Genomic DNA, 27880 nt, shown 5'->3' on the forward strand with positions numbered 1-27880 from the left:
TTCAATCCATTATGTTGACAGTCCATTTATTCCTTTTTCCATTGCCACAAAATTTACACACGTACAGCTTAGCAGCAAATCTCCCAGGTGCATTGAATGAGCAGATGCCTGCAGGTTTGCTCTCCTTCGCATGACATACATGATAAATTACATTTAAATTTAGAATTGGCAAGTACAAATCCTATGGCTCGGTTTCAAACCCTCTAGGATGCAAAACCAAACAACTTGGCACCAAGTTTAAAAATACATACAGTGTATTTAGTAACCAACACCGTATGCACTGACCAACTTGAAGACATCTGTCCCATTTCTGATTACAAATTGATCAGCCGAGGTGTTATCCCTGTACAGCTTACCTAACAACGCTGTAAAGTGCAACTGTGGACAGCAGCGAATTATTAAAATACATAAAGAACTCCTAGTTTGAAAGTTGATTTGCATTTATTTTTATGACTGTTCAAGTGTGAAGGTGTTACTCCATGCTATTATTTATGGGAATGTAAAATGCAGACACGGTTCAAAACAGGTAGAAGACTAGGAAGAACAAAAGAGAAAGCATACTATGCCTAGGAAGCGGGCTGACAAGGAGCAACTCCTATCTTGAGAGTATTTCGCCCAGTCTCCCTCTGTTGGAAGGTGTGTTCCGTGAAGGATCCTCACAGGAAGGAGGCTTAAGGGTAAGTGAATAAGTGTGTATGTATAGAAAGCGAATACTGTGCTAAGCACCTTCCTTCTTCCTCAGATTAACAAGGCAAAAAACCTCAACCCACATGCATTTTTTATGCTCTATTTATTTTTAATAATAGAAGGTTCATCAGGCTGATTTGAAGGAGTTCTCAGCAGGAACAAATGTCTCAAGCTCTAGAGCTTTGAAACTACTTGGATACATCACATACCAATAGATTAAACTACTTCTGGTCAGTTACATTATAACTACATATTTTAAGTGGCAATTGGGTGACTAACAAGCATTCCACCGCTTTTGGCCGAAGAAGCGCACTTGATGTTATGAGATGTTACACATTCTCCGAAGCCTACAGGACAGATACAGAAACAGCTTGGTTTGGAAAGGAAGATGCATTAAAAATAGCTTAACACTGTTTTTTAAACCTCCGTTGACTTCTGTAGAATACCTGCACTTACGTCCACAAACACCCTTCTAAAAAGATGCAGTCAGAAAGTAATAATTTGGCTTATTATGACTCCCCAGCTCTACAGAGCGGAGCGAGGCAGCTGGAGGCCGAGACACTGACACCTGGCGGCTCCCAGGCAAGACCCAGCACTTACAAATAACTGCTTCGGGTAGAAGGACTTCTACTAATCTATCAGTCCCGGGGCATTCGTAACTTGCCTGCTACATTCTTATTAACAGAAAATTTGCTGATTTGTTCAAATTTGTCCTACTCCTGCTTTTTAAACATCGTGCACAACTGAAATTCTCTCAAGCAGAAGAATGAAGGTAATCCTTCTGCACAGAGCACGTACATTTGTTCTTGGAGGCTGCACTGACATAAATGGAAGCTGACTGCTTATACAAAACTCTAAATATTAGAGTTTAAGAGAATATTGTAAGCTTTTATACCCTCACAACTACAAAATAAAATAGTAGGCTGTCATGCAATACTTAAATGATCTGATGCGATCCAAACAGATATAAATTATACAGCTTAATGCACTATTTTCTCCAAAATTTTTGCATCTATTCAGCTCTGATTACAGAAAATATATTAATCATAGCTGTACATACTCTTTAGCAAATCTTTAACAAACTTTTACAGTGGCTATGACAAACTGATGTTGATGAGGTAGCATTTATAAGAGCCCTGTGTGAAGACACGGTGAATAGTTTCCGGTAAAACTTTTTTTGTGCTTAGGCAGTGGAAGACACTGTTGAGAGAGGAGACTGACCTCTCTACGGTTTGTAATCAATGACTGGTGAAAGGGGAGAAACAAACAACCGAACAAATTCAGATTTGGTGAAAACTGGTCCAATTCCACTTCAGAACAATGACACTGCATTACTTTACTCTTTTTTTTTCCCCCTTAAATAAAATTGAATGCACAATATAGCCAGAGGCACGAATGCTTATCATAATTACTATAAAGTCTCCTTACTCCAAAGTGGAAACCAACTAATTAAGTCTTTGGGCTTATTCACATTTATTTTCTGTGAGAAGGGCCAGGACTTGCATTTATCTAGAATTTATGATATGTTTCAGGCTACAAGTAAAACTAAAAGTCATATTCTACCAGTTCATTATTTTAAATAAAACACACAATTGAAGACTAACTGAATTATGAATTATATCAAACATGAATCATAAAAGCATCTTTGGTCGTTTAACATCTACTTTAAAATGGTTAATAAAAAAAGCTGGAGTTGCAACACAGCACAAAGCAGCAGCCCTTCCTCAGCAATGCTACTGTTAATATGTCCAAGCACTTCAAGGAGAATAATGAGGAAATTAATGTCACTGGGAGAAAACAAAACGCTGAATGTAATCAATCGATACATCTAGAACTTAAAAATACAAATTTAAAATTTTGGCAACCAGTAAAAAAAAAAAGCATAAGTTTCTTTTTTGTTTTGTTACAATTTTATATCAGGGTAGATCCACAGAGCTAACTTTTATAAAAATACAACATACTGCATAAGTTTTATTTAGGGATTTAATTTATATACCACAAATACTGCTTTTAATATAAGTACAATATAATACAGTTTTATTTATGTAACTGCTGGTGTTCACTTTGGATCATGAACTGAATGGCATGCTGTGCTGTCAAAACTTTAATAAAACGGCCTCTAGTTAAACTTCTCCAAAGTATAAAATCATGCAAAATCTAGATCCTATATGATACAACCAGTACAATAATTGAAGCCAATAGCCTACAAACAGCTTGGACTATCTTCTGAGTTTGTTCTCAAAGTGTCCACAAGTCAGCCATCACTTTCTTCAGGCAGAAAGGAAGAATTTAATTTTTGTCTGCAGAATCTCATCATGTCCGCTGAAACCAGCAACAACGCGCACAGTTATCAGTCACCAAATCTTCATTACCTAATGCAGTTCAGAGCACACGTTTAGTCCATATTGACAAGTCCGGGGTTAGGAAGATTTACGTTTTCCTCCTGTGACTACTGGTCGTGCATATTCCACAAAATCATCTATAAGAACAGGCCACGCTCCTAAAGAGAAGCCAAGCAGTTCAGAAATTAATGTATTCTTATCAGCAATAAACCGGCATAGTCTCTAAATACAAAGGATCAGAAGCTCACTTCGACATTTCTGGCCTAGTCTAGCTTTAACATGCATGACACGATAAACACTTGAAAAAAGCACCTAAGAAACAAATTAAGCATTTGAATTTCTTCTTGCAGCAATAGTTCTTAGTAAACAAAATGTATTTAAAACAAAAATCCACACTACAAAGTTTATAAACATTAGTCAATAGCAAAACCATGGCATCCCTATTAAAGCCATTCATAAACTAGGAAATATTTCAGCACACGGTCATTCCAAAACAGGATTTGCACGATTAGCAGAGTGTAAATTGCTTTTAGGTTATTAAAAAAAAAAATGCCCACATAGACATTCCTGCAAGTAGAAAAGTTATGCATTTCCTTGCAGTTAGCAGCGCCTTTGTACGAAAAATAGTTTCACTGAGACTCTTGTAGCATAACAGGTTCAAATAGCATGTGCTATATCAAGGTGTGACAACGTCTTTACTTCTACTTACATATTACAGCAAACTAGTTAAACTTACCGCTACTGTTTTGACAACAAGTATGACACTGTATTTGCAGCTAAACCTCCAAGGGTAAACAAATTAAGACGGAAGGTAGCAGCATGTTTTGTTGTTTGTTTATAGCAATATTTTAATTCAGCTGTACCAATTTTTGAAGACATCCAAGTGGTGCTTACCTTCTTCGTCATAGTTGGACATATCATCTGCAATCATATTTCCAAAGTCTAACAAAAGATTCCAAGTATCTTTTGGAATTGATCGTTTATGGTGTTCCTATAAAGGAGGAAAAATGGTACTGTTCAATCCAAACTATTTTCAAATTCCACAGTAGTATTTTATATTGACATATAGAGAAATACATGTTTTACAATTATTTTTTCTTGTTCTCTTTTTTTTTTTAAAATAAAGATCAGAGCTTCCAAAGAAAGCTACAAAATAAATTGCAAGTAAAGAAGGCAAGAGTAAGAAGTCTTTGACAGTTGTTTTATTTCTTCAATTCTGCTTTTAGGGTACATGTTCCTAACTTGTTAAGGAAAAGAATAAACCAAAAGTACTTTATACTTCTACTTAATAGCATCCATTCCCAGTTCTGAAACTATGCAGCCATGGGTTAACGTTCTGCCATTTCAACTTGAGCCCTTTTTTTCCTTACCCCTTTTTCCTTACACAATCTCTCTTTCAAATTGTGGGTTACAGATGTACCTGCACTTGTCTCACTCCCAGGCTGCCTTTCAGATCCATCATCTCAGCCTCTCTTCAGCTGCTCTCTCCTACACCATAATGCACTACCTGCATTTGCTACACTTCTGCCCAGTCTCCTTTCTCCCCAGTCTGTCCTATTCCCCACTACCTCCTCCTTGGCTGATTTCAAATACACTCCTTCGGCATCACCCCATTCAAAAGTACTAGTTGCCACCCTGCCCAGTTTGAGCAGCACTCCAGAAAACCTCAGTCCCAGTCAGTGTTCTCTCAGCTTAGCACTCCCAAGAAGAGCGAGCGTGTGGGCAAACACAACTACTAAGCAGTTCCGAGCTGTGGGATCAAGTCAGACCATTCACATGTCATACTGCTATATTAACTGAAGATAGCTTGTGATTAATAGGGAATCAAACGTTAACACCTAGTTCTGGTTCGCAGTGAAAAGTTGCAACTGCGTGGAAAGACTTGCTTGGTGAAGGGCTGGGGGTTTTTTTGTGTTTGTGGTTTCGGTTTTGTGTTGCGGGGTAGGGGGTTTGGTTTTTTGCTTGTTTGTTAGGGTTCTTTTCTTAAGCAGGAACGCTCTAGAGTTTTGAAAAGAGCAAACTGCATTTCAAAAATCTGGAACTTGATCCAAATGAGGTTGATGTCCAACACAACAGCAAACAGGTCCTCTCACTCAAGCCAAAGGTTGTACCTTGACTGCAAAAAACATGACAAGCAAACACACCTTCCAGAAAAAGTTTCCTTAAAACAAACAACACACAAACAATAAAACCCACCCCATCCTAAAGAATCCTAACTTGCTTCTTTCTTAGGTTGAATTTTTTTAATCTAAGCATTTCTTCTAAAGTAAACGTTCAGGTTAAATATTTGTAGCAAAGTAATACACTTTATACCAGATGATCTAGATCATTGCTTGAAGTAGAGATCTGCAGAACTGTCTGTTGTAACAAACTTGATCGCACAGCCAAGTGGGAAAAAACATTAAGACTTTTCTTCATCTATAGATCTGAATTTGGATGCTTTAAGTATATTAAGGCAGTTAAAATGTGAAATGTTTTCACAAATTCTCTTGATGAAACTGGTACATTATTAAGAGAATTAAATAAATATACAGTCCAAAAATTTTTAAAATATCATATTAAAAAAGTATACACTTCCCCTATCAAGTAACAGTGATTATGGGACAAAATACAGAAAGACTTCTTAAGTCTCCTAAAATACAGATAAAAGCATAAATTTAAAAAAAAAAATCAAGACAAATTATACATTATGTAACATTATATAAGGGTTGGGTTTTTTTTCAAGTACATAGAAATGCAGATGTAGAAACACGGATGAATGAACCAGGTCTTTAATAAGAATATTTTGTAATTTCTAAAGTTTAATTTATGCATCTTTACTCCACTGCCTACAGAACTGCACTGCTAATGGAAAACTGTCAAGATCAGTTCACAACTCTTATCTAAAAAGTGAGTCAAAATAATTACTCAGACAAAAAATTTCGCTTAAAAAGTCTCTCAGGTTAAGTCAGTCATAACAGGATTGACATCTAAAACAGACTGAGTTCATGCATTACTACCACAAAAGGCAGAGCATGGTAAAGTACATGGTTGACAATAATCACAGCTATCTTGAGAATAAAGACAAAATAGGTTCAACCTACAGTCATGGCTTCCTCTCATGCAGAAGCTTTTATAAGTAGGAGGATACAGGATTAAGCAAGCAGAATGCTCTACTGCTTTGCTACATCTTTTTGCATTCTTCTCAACTAAAAAAATTATGTAGAGAAGATTTAATTTGGCTTGATTTAAGCCTATTTTATATCAGTTTTCAAAAAGGAAAAAGTTTGAAGGAAGCATTCAGACATCCTGTCTTTTTCTCTATTGTAAGCACATAGCCCACAAACCAGACTACTGTGGACTAAAATAGTCAGGAAGGAATATGGTACGTACTTACCAACAAAAATTTATTCCAAAGATCTAGAAATTTAAACCTTCCTGATAAGACTAAATTCCAATATGCGATTGCCATTTCTAGATCTGCAAGAGACAAAGCAACACATAAATATCACAGCACAATATATGCAATGAAACTCTCACGGTTAAACAATTAATGCTACATCCAATATAATACAATACAAACGAATAACATTCTTTTAAAATTGCTACAAAAAAAAAAAAAGAACTGTTTTCTGCTCTCACTGACCCAAAAGGCAAAAGACCAGCAGTAATGGTATAAACTGCACATTCAACATCGCAGTCATAAAGACTAAAATATTTTTTTTCACCATCCAGCAGTGCAAGACTGAATCTGCTTTCAATCTACAGAAACAGAAGTTACCAACAACTGTCTACAAGTTAAAAAGAGATATATGCAGAAACACAGTAAATATTGATAGAAACCCAAACATTTAAGTTTGCAGGTGACAGTTCCTGTTAATTTAATTGTGTTTTAGACACACTTTAACAGGGATTTAGGGACATGAGGAGATAAAAAAAAGATTTGTCTGGGGCATGATAATGCATCCCTTACAGCAATAATTCTCCTCTCCTGCAATCATTCACCAGACAAACACCTACACCCAACACTGAAAAAATAAAGTCAGTCCAAGAAAGCAGCCCTTATTCTGCACCATGACCAGTGATCTGAGAGCAGAGCTCAGCTCATACACGCCAACAGGAGGATGCAGCACTGCCACGCATTCAAGGGGAAAAGTAGAAGCAATATTAGATGCAACTTAAGGACAGAAACGATGGCATTTTCTGGAAGGCCTGTTTTCATCCTCAGCAACTCACAATACCTAATGGCTTCTGTGCTTGGTCCCCACACATAATAGCACTAAACGTATGCATACTGCTGTGCAACCACAAAATCAGGCACAGCCTTTCTTAAACCACAAAGATTTCAGTTTGTGCTTTCAGTGTAAAGTAAATATAAACAAAATACGAAACTTGATAGAAAGTATTGTCATAGCAGATAAGACGGAAGCTTGACGTCCACCTACAAGAAAGGAGTGCAGTATTTGAAATCGTACATATCACATTACAAACCAAAGGACACCCTGTCACCTGAAATCAAGTTTCAAGTCTGGAAGAGATGTTCCAGATTTTAACATAGCCAGTTCCAATTATAAAAATATGCTGGTTTTGTACCAAAAAATATGCTTCCCAAATTACAGACCAATAATACGAGTTTTATAAACCGAAAAGACAGATGAACGAATCTCTGGAAACTAAGGCCCAAGCTAGGACCAGTTTAGAAAGGTCTTTACTGCAAACATACATGTTCATATCCAAAACATAAAATTGCTAAATGGTTAGTGTTTAAAGCACATCATAAAAACACCACATCATATGCTGTACGTGATACAATGGTTTGAGCTTTCCCTTCACCCCAAAATATTTCCAGTGTCATTATCTAGAGACTGCTGTATGTCGTGCAGCCCCTTCAGTATAATGGCTCTACAGTCTGCAAAGTTTTTGCATACACTGAAACTAAGCTTTAATACCTAGATATTCAGCTTTCTGGATATCTAGACTAGTTCTGGCTAGATACAGCATCTATAAAGCTTTCTGTAATAAAACCCTAAGAACTCAGTCACCTAAAAGTTACCATTACAAAATTATTAAAACTAAAATTACTAAAGAAATAATTTCAAAAAATATACACAATATCTCAGTAAACCAAGTTGAAGGAGGAGGAAAAGGTTAGTAAAATAGTGCTTTATTTTAAACATTATTTTGCTAAATAACTTTTATTATAGTAAACATGTTTCAGTATGTTTTAAGTTTTTACACACTGAAATTATTTAAGCAATCATCTTTTCACAACCAGAACCATTTTGCATGCAGTATGATCTATTCTGCAACATTAAAGCCTCATTCTAAAATTGTTTCTAAAAAACCTCAGCCTCTTCTACCCTGACTGAACAGAAAGCTTGAAGTGATAACAAATTAGCACAATTAATGCAGGAGAAACACATTATCAGTTAGACAGCCTGTGTCTGCTTTCAAGTTTTGATCAAATTCTTACCTTGTTAATAAAAAAACCCCACCCCACTACTACAGTCTTGCATGAATTAAAAAAAAAAAAAAAATCAAATTAAGTTCCTCATCTCTCTGCTGGGATTTTGGACAAGGGCAATGAAGTCATGGCACACAAGTAATCAAGGAAGTGAGAAAACAGAAAGATAAATCAACAGATAGCAAGGAGTTGGCTGGAGAGCAGGATTTATGAGGAACACAAAATGAAGCTCATTTAGACCTGCTGTGTCAAACCAGCACTCTGGGACTGCAGCACCCACTTGTCATCCTCTGCCAAGTAGAGCTTTCCGGCTCTGCCTGCCCTACCAACAGAGCTGCTCATGCAGTCATCTTTGAAGCTGTCAGAATATTAAAACTAATTCACCTAAAGTACTGATAGAACTTAAAAGAAAAAAAGAAGTCTAAAGGCATTATGTCGGCCTCCTAGTGACATTTAAAAATAATTATTTATAAGAATACTTTAATATTATCCACTGTTGCCCTCATAATCCCTAGTTAGCATATTAATTAGGTTCTGTATATTATGATGGTAGAGTCGATTATGTTTTAGAGCTTGGAAACAAATATTTTAATTTCACCTTTTGAGATTAACTGATTGTCCCAGTATTGCCTTTTTCTTCCTTTATTGGTGTTTAATTGACTTAGCAGTATTGTAAAGCTTTGCTACTTTATATGTCATCCTATGAGAGACTTTGGGCAGCTTGCTATAAGCGTCACTGCTCAGCAATGAGTTTATTCAAGGAGTACTACTTCGAACTACATGGGCAGCATTTTTTTTTCATTTTTTTTTTTCCCCAAAAAGCCAGGATGCATCAGCCTTACCCAGTCCATTTACATACACAAACCAATAAATTTGTAAAGAATGTAACAAAGCTTGTAGGAGGAAAAAGATACTTTTATCAGACCAGTCAATAAGGATGGAGAAAAAAAAAGTTTTGGAAATTAAAATTTCAGAGCCAAGAGCCCTTTTGTTTAAGGCTTTCTGTTCCCAAGGCTTGAACCAAAATTTACTCTATAGCTTTGAAAACAAAAGAGTAGCCAAACACTCCTGCTCCCAACACTGCATAAAAAACTAATCTTGACAGGTGCAAGACAGAAATCTATTTTATCGTTCAGTCACATTGTAAAAATATATGCAGCCTCTGGAAGAAACTGAACTTCAGATGTTTTCTTTATAGTCACATAATTTGCCCTAAAGTATCAATTGGTTGGTACTCTTTGATCTCTTTCCTCTTGTTTTCTCACTGTGATCACAGGCAAATATCACAGCTTTTGTAAAGCTAAAAACAAAAACTACATTGCACAAAATTATTTTGTCTCAATAAAATTCCTGGACACTGTGCCAAAACTGGTGCAAATGTGGGAAAAGGGGAAACTGGTGTCAATCTATCTCGACAACTGGACCATCACACTACCTGACCAACAAACATCAAATAAATACTTGCAAGATTCAGTGAGTTACTTGATTCCTTGTTTCCTCATCTCTGAATGATTTTAAGAGTCTTCTTTGGCGTCCAAATTACTAAGAACATGGACACAAGAATTAGTTTCTTTCCTAATCAGAACGTTTGCTTCTTCTACAAACAAATAAAATCCACACAGCAAAACAACAAGAAAATATGGTCAAGATTCAAACCTAAAACCCCTTCACCAAATTGCCAAAAGTCTGGAGCAAAATAGCCCTTATCTGCAATTAGGAGCTCCCCCACAGAAAGAAGAGAGGAAGGGAAAACCAGATAAGCAGTATGATACAAATACTGGAAATGGCTAAACTCAGGATCCAGCTGAGTTGGATCCATTCATCCCTGCAAAGCCGTAAGCAAAGAGCTTCCCAGGGCTATATGTTAGGGGATGTGTATATCGCCGTGTGAGAAAGTTAAGTCCCTGTGGTGGACGGGGAAGAGTAGTGAAGTGGATTTCAGAAGAGCTCTGCAGGATTCGGGCAGTGTCTGACTGTGCTTATTAACTCTACCTCAGCATCTGCCACGCTGACGCAGGCTGATTCCACCCAGAACCTTTCATGTTTATTATCTTGCGCATAAACTGCACAAAAGCAGAAAAACTGCTCCTGAATGTGAGCTAGGCTTAGAAGAAGACAGCTATCTAAGTGTCAGCTTCAGTGCAGCCTAATGAACCAGGTTGTAGCCAGTTTCAAAATCCTTCCACCTCTGCAAATCTCCCTGTGTACAATTCAGATAAACTACAACAGATGACTTAAAGTTACTGGATATACATTTCCCAAATAAGAACCAAACATGAGTAAAAGAATCATGAGGCATTACTAGAACTTTTGCTGCTACTACTGGCCTTTTTTGACCAGAGCATCCTGTTCTATGCTAAGCTTCTCAAAATGCTGAAATTCAGAAAGAAAAGTGTGAACAAAAATAAAGCAAGGAGCATACACACAGACCAAGGCTATTGAAACACCTAAAATGCATCATTCACAGACCTCTTACAAAGTAAATGAAATTCATTTATTGAACTCCATCAACTTCTTCCATCCACTCACTCCTACAAACATCCTACAAACGGATCAATCTAATTCTTCATTGAAAGATGGAGGAAATCTTGACAACTAGTTAGGGGGGAGAAAAAAAAAATAAAAAAGATATCCTTCCCTAATGTCTAAGTTTCTCTTCAAAGAATCTTCAGATACTGCTATGATGAAAGCCACAGTTGATGTTGCTTCAATTAAAAAGAGCACATTATACTCATCTGCTCATAGAAGACGCAACCTCCTTGAAGTCCACATACCGGATGCAAAGATAGTCATTCTTCCGGTCTTGAGGTAATATTTGATTCAAGTCTGAATGCCCTCCTCATGTACCATCTCTTGCTTGATCCCAGGAAACTGGCAGAGAGAAGGAAGCACAACCTTTTGAGCCAGCAAGCAGGCGAAGGGACCACAAAGGAGTGATGAAGGACCAAATCTGGGTTTTGTTTCCATGTTGAAAGTCGAAGACCATGAAAGAATGCATTAAGTTCCTCCACGGTGCTGAAACAAACTGTAGTAAACTCCTGAGCATGAGGAATGTCCTGAACACGTCTTGTTGGGGCTCTAAGGGAGACCCATTCAGACACTCACAGTAAGTATCAGGCCAAAACCAAAAAACCAAAAGACAGATGGAACTAAGGCCTTGCTTTGAGCTTGAACAGTGTCCATGAAATACAAACTGCTCTGTATACAACATGACAAAAGCTCTATAACCCTATTCTTTACACTTATCAACCAAGAGCTAGGATGCAAAATTTCCCCCAAATCACAGTAGAAAAAGCTAAAACTTTGGAGTAGCAGGCGAGATAAACCTCTCCAAATCTGCACTGTGCAAAACTTAAAGATTTATTGTACTAAATATAGTAGTGAGAACACGAGAGAGCAGATTAAACAGCCAGAACCACAGTTATCCATAATAATTCTTTGTAAAAGTCTCCTGGCAAACCAGACCTTAATAAACGACACCTTTTACATTATCTCAAAATATATACAAAATACTCAGATGAAGCTTAATATAGCTAAATATTATGCATGTCATGTCCAATATGCAGCCATTAAGACAGCACTGCTGTGTTGAAACCTTGCTATCTTTTTTCCTGAATTCTGTCCACCACTTAGAGAACAATAGTCTTAACAGTTATAAGCATCCATCTTTTCCTTAGATAATAATCAAATCTATTCAGACATATTTGAAAGACACTTGATAGTTGAGTCCTGAGTAACATTAACCAGAACAACATTTTCTGCTTAAAGAAAGTCATGGTTGATCTTATGCAATATGCTATTGCCTCCTGCATCTCACTACTTACACGAGCTATCACCTAGCAGGACTGGTACTACTTTTACTTCTTTAAACAGCATGTGATCAGACTGAAGCATACTACTTGACAATATTAAGCCAGCAAATGGAAACATTCAAGTTGGATGAGACTACAGAGACAAAAGTCTTGCAGATATATAGAGAAATAAAAATTCCTTAGCATTACCACATGAACTGTGGAAAAGAGACTCCTATATAAGGCAGTCCTGTTTCTAGGGACGAGTATTGGTGTACTGAACTCTGTGCCTACTTTGGGGAAGGACAGAATAGGTGGAACTTTATTTATTGGAGAGGATTCTTCCCATCTAATTACATAAAGGCAGAATTTCTTGCATCGGTTTTGAGGGGAACTGTAGAATTAGAAGAAATTAAAAAGCAATGGAAGACAGGCTGTTCTCAAAATAAACAGAACACAAAACTGCACACACAGAGCTCCCCCCAGCCTGCCTTCCTGGAGCAAAATCCACTGCATCATGAAGATGACTGTGTTGAGCATCACCAAAATTCTTCTAGCACCAAAAAAGCTTCTAAGAACGGCTTCCATGCCTTCCCACTCCCTTACAAACAGCAGCTGGTGTAATAAAAGATACTATGTGTCCTGCTGATATCTCCTGCAAGAGAAATGTTTCAGATACACAGAAATTTTTTTCGAGATATGCTCCAGGCAAAAAGGTTCAATGAAAACTGACAGTAATCTCAGAAACAACTTTCAGAAATTCCATCTGAAAGTGCTGGTGCCCAAGGTTGAAGCTAGGCATCATGGTGAAATTCATCTCAGTATGCTGAAACAACCTCAAACTGCTACCTACCATCTTTGAGACTTCACAGAGGTCAAAGGAGGTTCCAGAAGAACCTCAGTGTTTCTCTGCCAAACTGGGAGAAAGTAACTCGTCCGTGGAGGTCAGTCCTGTATCTAACACTGTCCAATACTTAAGTAACTCAGATGATACAACAAAGAAAACTCTTATTAAATTTGCAACTTATACAAAGCCTGAAAAAGAGTGCAGCATGGTAGAGGACAGAATTAGAATTCAAAATTATTTGGGCAAATTGGAAAATCACTTGGAAGTAAATGAGAATAATTTCATTAAAGAGAAGTGCAAGGTCATATAGCTAGTGGGAATAACTGACTGCAGAAATACAAGATCAGAATTTACTGGGTGCATTGCAGTTCTGCAGAAGCCAAATAATACAACAGATCACAAACCGCAGACAGTATCGGTGTTATAAACACAAGCAAACTTAATAATGGGGTGTAAATTAAGTAGCAAAATATCTAAGGTGCATAGAAGAGATCTACCTTGTTTGGGTACTACAAGGCAAGACAAAGTTAGATCTATTGGACTGCAAAGGAAAAGAGAGTTGGAAGATACAATTCAAGTATCAGAGTTGGAAGACAAAATTTATCAGGATAGCTGGTTTCACTCAGTCTAGAGACTAAGGGAAGACACATACATAGTTGTCAAATATGTCAAATATGTAAGAAGTTGTTACTAACTCTAAGGAAACACATATTCTGCATATTTATTCTGGACAGGTAAGTATTGAACTGAAGAATTCAGAAACAGAGATTTAAGTTATACACCAGAAAAAGAAAAAAAAAATCTAACAATAGGTTTGAGGAAGCATGGGCACATATGTATGAGACCTGCCATCAGAAATTCAAGATTAGATTATGTGAAGGCAGTGGCTCCCAAACTTTTTCAGCCAGAGGACCACTGCCAATCAGATAACTACTGAAACTGAAAAGGCAAGTTAGTATATATTGCTAGCATACCACTGAACATTTGGTTAGAAAAACGGCTGCAAGGAATGGTTTTGGTAGATGTTGATCCTGTCTGGCACAAGGGAATACACTACATAAGTGTTTATCTAGCTTTTAAATTTAAAGACCACCTGGCATATTAAAAAGGAACCCACGAATCACTGTATTTCCTGATGTTCTTCAGGGGAGATGAGGAAAAAATAAAATAATAACTGCTGCTTATCACTTCTTAGAATGACAGAAATAGATTTAAAAAACAAACAAAAAAGGAATCTGAAACATTAAAATAATGAAAATACTGATAAAGCAATGAATATGACTCATAACCAAAGCATTGCTGTTTGGATATTTTAAAGAGTTATTTCAGTAATTTCTTATAGTTTCAATATGGTAAAATAATAAACATGAAAAATACTAGCATAAATGAGTCTTCTTTGCCTATCACAGACATTTTTCTGGTGAGTTGTATTCTCAAGAATTATTTTTGTTAAAAAAAAAAAAAAGATAGATGTGTTAGCACTTAGCCTGAAGGATCCAACAGAAGGACCATTTTAATTATGTCTTCTTTTATAAGAAGCTTTTATTAACAATCTGCTAAGAACAAGAATTTCCCATTTATCACTGGCACTATGTCAAATTTGCTTAGTTTTCATATAGATATATTCATAGGTCATGTGCATACCTGAGAATCAAGCAATATTCTTTTAGCCTGCAGATCTCTCCCCTAAACAATGAGTGCAATAACCACCAGACCTGGCGATTTATGTTCCGAGTCTAGTAAAAGGAAGCACTGGATACCTCACACCCCAGGAAAAAAAAAAAAAAAAAAAAAAAAATCACATTATAATATTATTGAAAGTTAGCGAAGAGTTCCTTTGATTATTTCCACTTCATTAATTAAAACCATTCACTTTTATCCCTTCTTGACATAAACCTACTGACCTCTTAGTCTTCCAGTCATAAATCAAATGTGAACGTATGGAAATGAGCGGGCAAGCACTATCATGGGAGCATGTCACCAGAAATACTTTAAGGCAAGCAGCTAGGGCAGTAGCTTAGCAGCATCCTATACTTGGGTAGCACTGCATGTCATCTAACATGCACGTGGGGAAGAAGGGGAGGTCAGCACCTTAAGATGACCTAGACAGAGCTAGGCAGAGATTTATACCAGCTCCTTTGGTAACAAATCTAATTATACATTCTGTTTAACCATCCGGACTGAATTCATAAAAGCATCCTGAGCCAAGGCTCCAAACTACCTAAGAAAGAAACACTTTGTACATGGATGAGAGAAATTCCCACGTGTCTTTGACAATAGTGCATAGAGTCATTGGGACACAAATACCAAACACCTCGATGTTAGTCGTGGAGAGAGGGAAGAAAGACTGACAGATTCTCATTCTAGGAGAAAATACGTAGCATATACAGAGAAGAGGATGCAAAATACAAGAGCACCTAAGCCTATATTAAATGTAGTAGAAGCAATTAGAATTCTCAGCTCATACAGATATACCTGTAAGAGAACTGACAATTTTTTTTCTCCTCGCTTAACATTTTTTTCTGAAAAAGAACAAAGATAACTTTTGGAATAATTGCAGCAGTGTAATGGGTTTGCACGCCAAGGTTTTAGCAGCAGGGGAGCTACAGCGGTAGCTTCTGTGAGAAACTGCTAGAAGTTTTCGCTCTGTCCAATACAGCCAATGCCGGCCAGATCCAATATGGACCTGCTGTTGGCCAAGGCTGAGCCTGTCAAGTGACAACAGCAGTGCCCCCGCGATAACGTACCTAAGGGTAAAAATCTACCACACAGCAGCAATTGCAGCCACAGAGAGGAGCGAGAATATGTGAGAGAAACAACTTTGCAGACACCAAGGTCCGTGAAGGAGGAGTGGAAGGAGGTGCTCAAAGCACAGTAGCAGCAATTCCCCTGCAGCCCGTGGCGAAGACCATGGTGAGGCAGGCTGTCCCCCTGCGGCCCATGGAGGTTAATGGTGGAGTAAGTGTCTGCCTGCAGCTTGTGGAGGACCCCACATTGGAGCAGGCAGATGCCCAAAGGGGGCTGTGACCCCACAGAAAGCCAGCGCTGGATCAGGCTCCTGGCAGGACCTGTGGACCCGTGGAGAGAGGAGCCCATGCTGGGGCAGGTTCCTGGCAGGACTTGGGACCCTTTGGGGCACCCGCACTGGAGCAGCCTGTTCCTGAAGGACTGCACCTCGTGGAAGGGACTCACGCTGGCGCAGTTTGTGAAGAACTGGAAAAGTCATGGAGGACTGTCTGCTGTGGGAGGGACCCCACGCTGGAGCAGGGGAAGAGCGTGAGGAGTCCTCCCCCTGAGGAGCAAGGAGCAACAGAAACAAGTGTGATGCACTCACTGCAACCCCCATTCCCCATCCACCTGCACCGCTTGGGGGGAGGAGGTAAAGAAATCGGGAGCAGAGCTGATCCTGGGAAGAAGGGATGGGTGGGGGGTAAGGTGTTTTTAAGATTTGGTTTTATTTCTCATCACCTTTCTCTGATTTCATGGGGAAAAACACCCCTTAATTTATTACCAAAGTCAAGTCTGTTTTGCCTGTGACAGTAATTGCTGAGTGATCTCCCTGCCCTTATCTTGACCCACGAGCCTTTCATTATGTTTTCTCTCCCCTGTCCAGCTGAGGAGGGGAGTGATAGAGCAGCTTTGGTGGGCACCTGGCATCCAGTCAGGGTCAACCCACCACAAGCAGGAAGCAGTATGTTGTAAATGCCAGCCTGCAAACTTATTTTTTTTCCTCCATCTCTCTGATCCACTGAATATAATGGCATTCCCTGAAAAGACTCTTAACTCCAAACCTATACAGTGTTAATTTTTATTTGGATAAGCTATCGCTGACCTCAGTCACTCAAAAATGTCATATTAGTCAATACGCTTGTTCAGCGCTCTCTCTCTACTCGACCTCAAGCGATCCAGGTTCACGCCAGGCAGAAATACGGTGTATCTCCACTGAAATAAGAGCAGTGGCACCTGCCTATATTTATTTAGTATCTAGAACCATCTTAGGAAAGCCAGAAAAAGTCTAATGAAAAATGTCACCAAAATGCTTCCATGTATGAACTAAGCACTACTTGAAATTAAGAAACAGTAAGTATTACTAGAATTAAAACTCCTGAAAACTAAAATCAGCAACAGTTCCAGTCAATTCTTTCTACAGTTTACTTTAAGCTTAACTTGAATTTTTGCACTTCTTACTTTCTCCTGCTAATACTTCAACTCCTAGTGCAAGAAAGCACTTCGGTGCCATTCTTACACAACAGAGAAGACAGACTTACAAATGAAAGGGCCCCTATACTGAACAAACAGAAGTGATGGAAAACAAGTAAGTTTCCTTTTTCCTCCTCCTGTCAAATAAACAGTACATTCAGTTCCATAATCTGGGTTGGGCTGCCTTCCCTCCTCCTCTCTTTGTACAGGGTTAGGTGAAAAGCTCTTGAGACATATTTCCCAAGTACATGAGTTTCACACTGGAACTGATCCAACTAAAACAGGAAGCCGTTTGTAATATTTCTTTAGGTATCCCATAAATTCCAACCTCAGCTGAAACTGACTTACCTTTTCCATAATCTGAAAGTACTAGGCTTTTTAATGAAGAGAGACAAGCTAAGGGATTGTAGTGGCTCTCTAAGGCTGGTTGGAATTCAAGACTATTTTATTTGTGTGTCTGGAAAGGTGGCATGTGACACATGAAAGTGACACATGTCATGAAAAGTGAAATCGCTGCAAAAAAACAAAGAAAAATGGAGACTGTCTAAAAGCTGCCCACAGTTTAAAAAATAATAATAATAAAAGACACCGGGAAAGACAAGAGATACTAGTCAAAGTAAATCCCAAGAAAGAATGTGGAACAGACACCTCTGGTTGAGAAGGTCTACATCAATATTCCGCTCGTCCATCTCTCTACTCTTCCAACAAATTTTGAGAAAAAGCATTAAGGTGCTCGCCAAGAAACGTAGACGCAGAGTTAAAAGTGGCTATGCTAAAAAAACCTCACTTCCTCTTACCCACAGCACAAAGACCAGTGATGATGGTACAGTGCTATTCTACACACAAAACTGATTAATTCCTTCCTACACAGCAGACATAAATTTGAAAGGATATCAGATTCCATCTTACGATGTTTTTAATCTCTTCACGAACTACAGATATTTTTTATTTGAAGAGAATAAAACAATGGAATTTAAAATAATGTATCCATTTTACTCCAGCAATACAAGGCATGGACTGGGACAAATCTCAAACTTTATAGAGAACAATAATTTAATACTTTATAAACCGTATGGCTATTTCTATTCACTAGCTTTGAACCAAGTCCACAACATTCTTTTTCTAAACTTTACATAAAAATTCTTAGAAGAACAGTAACTTTCGCCCAGAGTTTTCTCCCTCTTTTTAAGCCAATTACGGACATCTTGTTTCACTTGTTCTGAACGAAATGGAAAACACAAAGAGCTCACTAGCTCAGTCTTTTTTTTCTTTTTTTTTTTTTTTAAAAAAAAATTCTGACAGGTCTCTAAGAACTGCAGGAAGTTCCTTTGACAAGAGGAGAGAGAATGTCAATACTCTGAAAACAGAAGCAGAAAACCCCATTAAGTTATCTATACCACGGGGACCTTAAAGACGACATTAATTGGAAGAAGATGGGAAAGAGAAGAAGTTAGTGAAAGAAATCAATAATGAATTTACTATACAACCATCAATGAGAAAATGGTATTATTGGAAGTATTTGAAATTGACTTCACTGTCTGTAGATATCTTCTCAATTTTTTTTCTACTTACCTAGACCTTTTTGTCCAGGGTTTTTAGCAAAGTTAAAAGTAAACTGATAAAAATCTTTGAACTTTGTTGGATCCTTTAGCTCTTGTTCCAGTCTTGGCAATAGCGCTTTTAGTTTTTCTGTGGTGTCACACCTGTTCAAAAGAAGTTATATAAAATGTAAATATTTAAGATCTTTTTACATTCTTTTTTCCCTTCTCTTTTTTATTGTTTAAAGTTCAGTTTCAGAGCAAAATAAAACAGTAGTTAAGACAAAACCAGTATCTTTCCAGATAGGATCCTTAAAAATATAAACACTCCTATGCCTTTACTAAATGATTTTAAGTGGAACATTATATATAGGCACCCATCAAGTACACAACCAAAACAGGATTCAGCGGTTTAACTTCTTTTCTCAGTCTCCTCATGAGTTTATGAACTCAAACAATAATGTTATTCTATTCTTAAAGAACATAGAAACCTCACTGAAATCCTTTCACCTTTTGCAGCTGTCATTAACACAAGGGTGGGGGGTTTCGCTTTAATCTAGACAGACATCACTTATTCCCTGCTCTGCCTAAATGAAGACCTGCACACTACGTGTACAGCTAACATTAAATGACTTTCCAACAAAATTAACTATGATTTGCAGACATCCTCTCCCCACTATAGAACACTAGCAGATAAAACCTAGGAAAAAAATGAGCCTTTGACAATAGTTTGAAGGCTGAAAACCCATTTAACAGCCTGGCACAGGTAAGCTGAGATGGAAGCAAGTTACTGAGATTCTAACAGAAACACATCCCTTAACACAAGGCTGGAGCATTTTCAGTGAGAGCATCTGAGCTGACAAGATGCATTTTAGAAGAAAAATGTTTTTCCCATGCCAAGGAATCAAATGAATATTCAAGGTTGATAGCGTATTACCAATATTTTTAATTGTACCTAGAAACTCAAAGCGAAGGAAATAGGTTTCAAAGCAGCAGCTATCATAACTAACAGCTTGCACTTGAAAGTTCTCAGTAGCTAAACATTTGTATTTATTCTAAAGATTCAAGAATAATTTTATTAAAGGATGGACTAACTATAGCAAAATCTATAAGATGCAGATGCAGTTTTAACCACCTTGCATGGCTCAGATAAAAATAAGTACCTTTCTGGCCTCCAGCAGTACCTGGTGGAGAAAAGATAAAGAATTCTGCCAAGTCTTCAGTTGAGAACTTCAGTTTCATGGGAACTTGACTTAGTTAACAATAGGGACAAATATCATACCTTCCCATATGTATCCTAAAGGTGCTATACAAACTAAACCTCAAGTTATTTCTTTTCATTAAAACCTTCACCTATGTTCAACACTAAAAAACACAGACACTGCACCTCCAGTATGTAACAAAAACATTACAAATCCTCAATAAGCACTATACTAGTGGCACGCAGGTACAATCGGATTATGCCCTCAAGAACACAATAAAGTGTTTTGAGCAGAAAGAGATAAACCCCACAGACCTCTGTGGAACTATATTGGAGACAGTCATGAGGACATAGGAGAATTGTGACAATAAAGTTACAAACCAAAATCCAAGCCAGAAGCCACATGAGGTTTAGCAAAACCGTTTTCATCAGTTATATCAAATAATGCTGGCAGTCTTTAATGTAACAGCATGAGCACTTGATTGCTGTCCATGGCTAGAAAATCATAATTATTCTTACAGTTGCTATCTGAAGCTACCCAAAGGGACAAAATAAAGCAGTGCACTTCAGATGATATCAAAAGTTATTTCATCACAATTTCTGAATACCATTACCTGAAAAGGAAAGCTTAGAAAGAAGTCAATAACTGGTAAGGTCAGTAACAACAGACCGCTAGGACCCCTGGTCAAGAACCAACCACCACATTTGTGAGAAGTTGGTCTATTGTAGAAAGTTATTGATAAGTGCCATTCTAAGACCAAATTAAATTATTTAGTTACAAAAAATATGCACAACTAAACTGTAATTCTCCATCTATATAATACAATCTGTTAAAAAAAGTCATTTTGACATCTCTAGATATTAGAAATACTGCATCTCTTCCAAGGAAAAGTTATACACAAAATATTATTTTACGGTGATAAATGCTTGACTTTATTGCTAAATGGAGACAAAGGAGTTTAACCTCAAAGTCTATTATCCAGAAGAGCTCCACAATCCAGAAAGGAAAAAAATTTTTATCATCAGTTACACCAGTCAGACTAAAAAAAAATAATAAAAAAAATCGTTTCTACTACCAATACCCTCATTTTCACTTCAATTTCTTATAGATATTCTGTACAAATGAAGTATCTGGTATACAAGACAATAAGAGAAAACTATGGTTTGTAAAACTGGTAAAAGGAAAGAAATAGTTGCACTTGGTGGTAATAAGGTAAAGGGAAATAATCGAAGGTTCTTTTCTGCTTTCCTATTTCTTTGATGTTTCAACACTGACTGAACTTCTTTTTTTTTCCCTTCATACATCTCCAGTGACCTCCAGCTTTTATCAGCACACATTCCAAGTCAAAAACCCTAACACAACCATGCATATGTTCGTATGAATCACATGAGAAGATCAGCATATCCGTTTTCCTTGCTGTACAGGTAGGAATTATTTTGCTTCACCCTTACTGCGGTCATTGTTAAGGCTTTGCAGTAAAGCACCAATTTAAGGAAGACGGGACACTACAGGCATTTAGCACCCATTAAGCTCAGTGCCAGCCTTACCAGCTTTTTGAAGCTTCATACTTAATTCAACTAAAAATGGTTTAAACATAAACTGAGCTCAGGTCTTACATTTTGAGCTATGCAGAAGTGGCTACTTACCCCAAGTCTGTCATGCCGTCAAGAAATTCCTTTTTACTGAATTCACATTGAGTAGCTGCCCTGAACTTCCACGCTACAACCAGAACGCTGATACTGGCAGGGTCCAGGCTTAAATCATCACAGAACTGTTGAATCCCATCAATGCCAATTTTATTTTCATCTTGTGGGTCTGCAGTTCAAAATACAGAGAGGAGAATTGTAGTTATTTACAAAAAATATTTGCAAACAATCATCTGCACAGCTTTGATATGCTGCATAACACAGCATACTTTTAATTTTTTCATAAGCTTCACAAATGTCTTCACTTGAAATCTAGTTAATTATAGAAGTACCTTGAAGAGCGTCTGTAAATAGATTAAGTATTCTGCAAACTTACAAAGAAACCAGTTTGCAACTTTTATCCTAAATTCATCAGCTAATGTCAATGAAACAGTTTTGTCTTCTCTCCACAAGGCTCTATGAAAGATTAACTGAGGAGATGCCTGACTTCATCTAAAAACAGTAAGGCTGATAAACATCAAAATGTACAATATATTTGTTGGTTATCATGTATTAAACTTTAAAAGAAAAATAAAGCAAAAAACCCCAAAACAAAACAAACAAAAAAAAAACCCAACCCACAATAAAACCACAGCTACCAAGTGAGCCCACAGATTTTTCCTGATATGGATCTATGATCATCCACTATAACAGTTTAAAGACCACAGTTAACAAACATCTTTGGGTTTTTAATTAAAGTCAGGGAAATCACCAAAACATTGCTTAAAAAAAATGCCTTAGCATAACAGGGTCTTAAGCTAAACAATACAAATGTGGAAACGCTATGTTTCAGTAGTACTAAGTGTCAGAATTGCACTTTGTAACTATCTGTGTCAGGGCAGACTTCCCTGTAACAATTCTGTAACTGTAACGAAATTCTCTCTCAAAAAAAACAAAACAACAAAAACCGAACAAACCAAAAAACCAAACCCAGACAAACAAACCAACCCCCCTGCATGTAAACTGAAATAAACGGAGGGAAAAAACCCCACTAAACCAAAACAACAACAACAAAAATAAGACCATTAGTTTTCAAAGCTTGACAGCTTGCAGAGTACAAAACTCTCCTTCCCAGCTTTTGAACACGCAAGATATTTCAGTATTCTCAGTTGGACTATGTAGGAAAGTATCCCTCAAGTAAATTTAAGATTAATACCTTAAACTGGTGAGATACTCAATCATGCTATTCTTTAAGTCCTTATCCAATGAGTTGATAAAAAAAAATCTAAAAAATCAAATCTAAAGAAAACTTTCTGGTTTGGTGATTTGTTTGGGGGTTTTTTGTTTGTTTGTTTTGTTTTTTTTTTTGTGTTTAGCTAAGATATCTTCCACTTGTTCCAGCCAATATCACAGTGGAAGAAATACTAAAATGCAGAGAGGAAGTTAATTTAGCAAAGACCTATACCCATCAAACAATTACATCCACAGTGTCATTCAGAGACCTTGAGCAGGAATAATAAGTAAACATATCTATATACTATACACCAGATCTAGTTCCAAGACACATAAACTTCCATTTCTTGTATATTTGGAGAGTAATTGAAGAACCAAAGGCAAAAAGTGCACTAGGGTTGAAATCAGTGGAAAAATACTGATAGGCTCCAACAAGGACTGTTTCATCCTTGTGTTTCACACCATCCAGGTTACTAGGAACAAAAATGAAAATTGTTGTTCCGACAGGGTTGCTGGATAAACAGGTAAGAAAACTAACAAAAAAAGAGACCAGAAAATGAAAAACCTTGTCTCAGATTTCAAATACAGTGCAGTGTATGTTGTATTCTATAGATCCTGCAGGACAAATGAATTCCTGGTGTTGCAAGGCCAATGGCTCCAGTTTAAGCTACGCATGAAAAAAGGAAAGGTGCTTAACCAAACCTTTTATTGTTTTCTCTCAAATCTTGTGAAGGTTTTTTTCTCAAGTTTACAACTTAAGTGTTAAAATGCTAGAACTGCAAAGGTGTGCTGCTAATCAAAACACAGACATAAAACTGAGTATACTTTCTTTCACAAAAGCCAAGCGGTGCATTTGGCCACTGCTAGAAAGTTATGAAAAATAAATGACAGTAGCGATTTTTTTTTTTCATTTTGAATATTCTTGGAAGCATTTACAAATTTGTATACGTTTTTAACCCAGCAATCTCCAAGACTGACATGCAAGGAGCAAGCAAAAGCTTTAAATATGTGTATATATATTTGCTGTATATATTTACATACATATATATACATACATAAAATAAATCAAAAAAGTGTTTCTCTAGTTAAGGTGTTTTTTTTTTTCTCAACGGAAATGCTATAGTGTTGCTGATTCTTTGTCCCTACACAGTTCATTACCACATAATAATAAAATACTGAAGAACGTGCATACTTAAAATAGAACACATTATGTAAAAAGTAACAAAAAAAGGTGGTAACAATATATTAAGAACAGGATAAAGTGTATACAAAGCATATCGTATACTACAACAAGAAAAGCACATAAAATCACGGTTGAGTAACTGTTAAGAGCTCATTTTTCAAAACACTAGATGTACGGATCTCAGCAGGGGCTGGTAACGATTCCAGCCCTCCGCTCTAACATGTAACGAAGGACCGACACTTTCATGTCGGATGGCCGCACTTCAGGCAGCACTGTTACCTGGATCATGTACATTCTTATATTTACATGACTACCTTTACCTTTTCTTCTTTCTGTTCTTTTTAACAATGCTGTAAAATAAAAATAAATGGAAAAGAAACAACTCTGCCTTTAATCCCCTTCCCCACGGTTTACCAGCCAAGCCCCTCTGAACAGACACCTCACTTCTGCTGTAATACACCAGCACAAAGAATAAATTAAGGTGTAGTTTCCTTGACTAGTTTTTGAGTGTTCTTATTTGACTGTTTTGTCAGACTCCTAGCTGTAATGTTATACGAATTGTTTTTCGTTTTAATGTACAAAAATACTACTCTCTCTGAACAAAATTAACTCCCCCAAATATTAGTACAAGAATTGTATGTATTATTTCACCACACAAAGTGCATTGTACATATATTTAATAGCAGACACTGGCAATAAATCAAACAAGCTGTATAATCAGCTTCACTCTCCTTTCCACCATATGTAGCTCACACTATTTCCTCATGATGGGTTTAACTTCCTACTGTGAATTTACTTTAAACTCTACAGGAATATCTACAGAAGTTGTGTACTGAATATGAAGAGCATTTGAAACCTTTTTCATTCTTATCTCACCACTGCAAACACAGAGTTAGAAGCAAAAGCTAGAAATCTTTCCTCAGAAGTCCTTAAGAATGGCAGACAGAAAAGCATAAATACCACCCAAATTAAACAATAAGAAAAACAAACGAAACCCACAACAAAAAACCCCCCAAGCCTTACCTTTGTATCGATTATACAATTGTTCTAATTTCTTCCTGTCTACTGAGTTTTTCATGGATTCTTTGTAGTACAAGTCTGGATTCTGGAAGTAGTTGTCTGTTGCCACTTCTAGTTTCCATTCATTCTGCATTAAGCAGTATATAGCAGTCCTTTCACCAGCCTGGGTAAATGCCATAAACTGGCGGACCTTGTCCTTCTGAGACGATTTAAGCTTATGCTTTGGGATGCAAAAGAAGCAGGAAAGCCAATGAAGCTAATCCAGAAGCTTGTTTCAGCATTCTACTACTAACGCCTAGCTTTAAAAGGTTTTAGTTTTCTTGTTGATGACAACTTTCACTTCAGAATTACAGGAAGACAAAGCCTTGTTCTTCTGCAGTTAAAAAGACAGCATTTTCTTCTGAAAATTGAAATGACAGCATCTATATATACATTTTTAGCAGCACATATTCTGGCAGTAATACATTTGTATTTCTGCTTTATTGCTTACATAGGCACAAGTTTTTCTGTTCTGTAACAGCAGTGAACACAAGTTTCATCATTAACAACACCGTTATCTTCTGAAAATACACCTAGCGGTTATACAAACATGAAATTACAAAGGCACAACTTATTGATTCTCAGGTTCTCTAAGTCCTTCATACATGGAGGAAAAACTGCTCAACAGTTTTCCTAACATTTTCCTAGCAACAATGAACAACACAAGGCTTAATGACTTTTAAGCGACCAGCTGAAAAAGGCAAAAGCATTCACTGCATTTTTATGTTAGAAATCATTGCCAACAGAAGACATAAGACAAAATGAAAACAGACAAAGCAGACATGTCAGACATTTGCTGAAGGTTACAATGAGACTACAGAGTTGCTGTAAACGTGACCTAAAACTTCAATTAATTCTGAAAAAGATGTTTACGCTATTAATACGTTAAACAAGAAACCTGCCTATTATAGTGATATACAGGAACCAGTAAGAGGTTTCTCTTGATGGCAGCTAATTGCAGCAGCCATATCAACACAACATCCTTAAACTTCTGGAAAACCCAAGAGGTGGGAACAGGGATTTTTATAAGGAGCCAATTTGCTATTAACATAGCACAACATTATTCTTGGAAGGAGGAGATAGCTGAAATCAAACTCTGATGATGATTATTATTATATTCTGATACTTTCCAATTTTGTTAAACCATACTTAATGCACGTTTTGAGCCAACCATTAGGCTGAGAAATGTGTCTTAAATCTGCCACATAAACTGCTTAAATTGTCAGGTAACATAGAAAGCTTACTGGTCTCAAAACAGAAAAACTGAATCCTGATTCAGTGAGCAGTAAGCAGTAAACATAGGACCATCTTTCAGTTTACTTCTTATCTCTTGTACACATACGGATGGTGACATCTCGACTACAGATGGTCCTGAGACAAAAAACACATAGTGTAAACAAGGTAAGGACTTCGGTCTTTCCTACTAGATTTTTCAATTTTATGCAAGAAGAAACACGTAAAGTTTCTTTTTTTTATGCAAAAGAAACATGCCAAGTGGGAAGAGAGCTGCAAAACCAGCTACAACGTATTTTCTTAAGAAAATACTCAATAATCCTTTGACTGCAAGTTCTGTGTAACCTTCCCCCCTCAATTTTCATTGAGGTCTAACTATGCGAGTCTCTGCACTAAGATCCTCCTCAGTTACACAAACCTCAGCAACCAACTTAGTGGTCACTTCAAAACAGAGGTCTCTGACAACAATTCCACAGTAACACCCACGTCCTCTTACAAGTCTACTTACGCCAGGCATCTAAGGGTATTTTCTAGGTCCAAAACGGAACACCGAGCTATTTGAAGAAATCGGGGATAACAAACACAGTCGACTATCCGATCTCCTGCTCCACCACGCAGCACAGCTTCTACGGGCTATCCGCGTTACACGCCCCGCGCAGCAGCCAGCGGTACCTGGGCGCACTCCGCACCCAGGCGCAGATTTTTGGAAGCCCTCTCGCACCGGCCCTTACACCCTAATTGCAAATCCCAAGGAAGCGCCGAAGCTGACGCAGCGCCGGCGGCTCCGTGCGGGCCCTGCCCGGGGCAGCTCCCCCCGCTTCTCTCCCCTCCTCTCCCTCCCCCTGCGCGCCCTTCCCTCACCCTCCCGCCCCGGGAGGGCAATTCCTACCGCACCTTTCCCGCCGCCTCGGGCACCCGCCGCTGCACCTGCCGCCTCCCGGGGCCAGGGGGTGCCGGCCAACGGGGAGGGCCCCGCCCGGTGCCGGAAGGCGGGAGCGAGGGACACAGGGCTCCGGCAACCTGCCCCGCCAGCCCAAAGCCCAAAAAAGGAAAAGGTACGCGCCGCGCCGGCTGCCGGCGCTCGAAATACCCGCGGCGGCACCGCCAGCCCCGCCCGGCCCCCTCCCCTCCCCCCTCCCAGTGACCTTCCCCGCTCCCAGCCCCGGCGGCGGCAGGGCGGCTCCGCACGGTGTCGTGTCCCCGATCCGTTCCCCAAGCCCCGCGCCGCTCGTCCCCTCTCGCCCCCGGCCCGCCTAGCGCTGTCCGCTACCCACCCACCCCCCGCCCCGGGTAGGGGAGCCGGGACCCGGCGCTGAGGGAGCGGAGCGGCGGGAAGCCGCGGGGGGTGGGGGGCGCTCAGCTCGCTGCTCCAGGCGTTTGGGGCCCGTCCGTGTCCCCACCCCAATTTCCCTGCCCCCCGCTCCAACAACCTACCATTTTATCACCGGCGCTTTGACCAACTTCACCGCCCGGCGCCGCCTCCCGCGCAGGCGCGCA

The 27880-nt window shown here is 38.4% G+C and overlaps 1 protein-coding gene across 6 annotated transcripts; it reads right to left on the reverse strand.

Moving 5' to 3' along the window:
• DCUN1D2 (defective in cullin neddylation 1 domain containing 2) lies at window positions 1–27868 on the reverse strand. Of its 6 annotated transcripts, none has more exons than XM_086476890.1 (7): window positions 27818–27868; window positions 25115–25331; window positions 21697–21865; window positions 18883–19013; window positions 6406–6488; window positions 3924–4020; window positions 1–3187 (listed from the first exon to the last, which is right to left on the reverse strand). In XM_086476890.1, exons 1-7 carry the CDS (start codon window positions 27818–27820, stop codon window positions 3108–3110), a joined length of 780 nt encoding a protein of 259 aa, XP_086333016.1. In that variant the 5' UTR covers window positions 27821–27868; the 3' UTR covers window positions 1–3107. The 6 variants fall into 6 exon arrangements, with proteins under 6 accessions (XP_086333016.1, XP_086333045.1, XP_086333009.1 ...); XM_086476919.1 differs by lacking the exon at window positions 27818–27868 and adding an exon at window positions 27278–27320; XM_086476883.1 differs by lacking the exon at window positions 27818–27868 and adding an exon at window positions 26892–27179.
• Window positions 27869–27880: the final 12 nt, after the last annotated feature.

The sequence above is a fragment of the Leptosomus discolor genome, chromosome 1 (assembly GCF_034619465.1).
Source record: "Leptosomus discolor isolate bLepDis1 chromosome 1, bLepDis1.hap2, whole genome shotgun sequence".
Classification (NCBI taxonomy): Eukaryota; Metazoa; Chordata; class Aves; order Leptosomiformes; family Leptosomidae; genus Leptosomus; species Leptosomus discolor.

What these genes read in the sequence shown, in the direction of transcription:
- DCUN1D2 (XM_086476883.1), bottom strand. An exon ending in GACGGCATGACAGACTTGGG is followed by an intron (nt 19,014 to 21,696) that starts GTAAGTAGCCAC and finishes TCTTTTGAACAG; the next exon opens with GTGTGACACCACAGAAAAAC. An exon ending in CCCTGGACAAAAAGGTCTAG is followed by an intron (nt 6,489 to 18,882) that starts GTAAGTAGAAAA and finishes TGTCTCTTGCAG; the next exon opens with ATCTAGAAATGGCAATCGCA.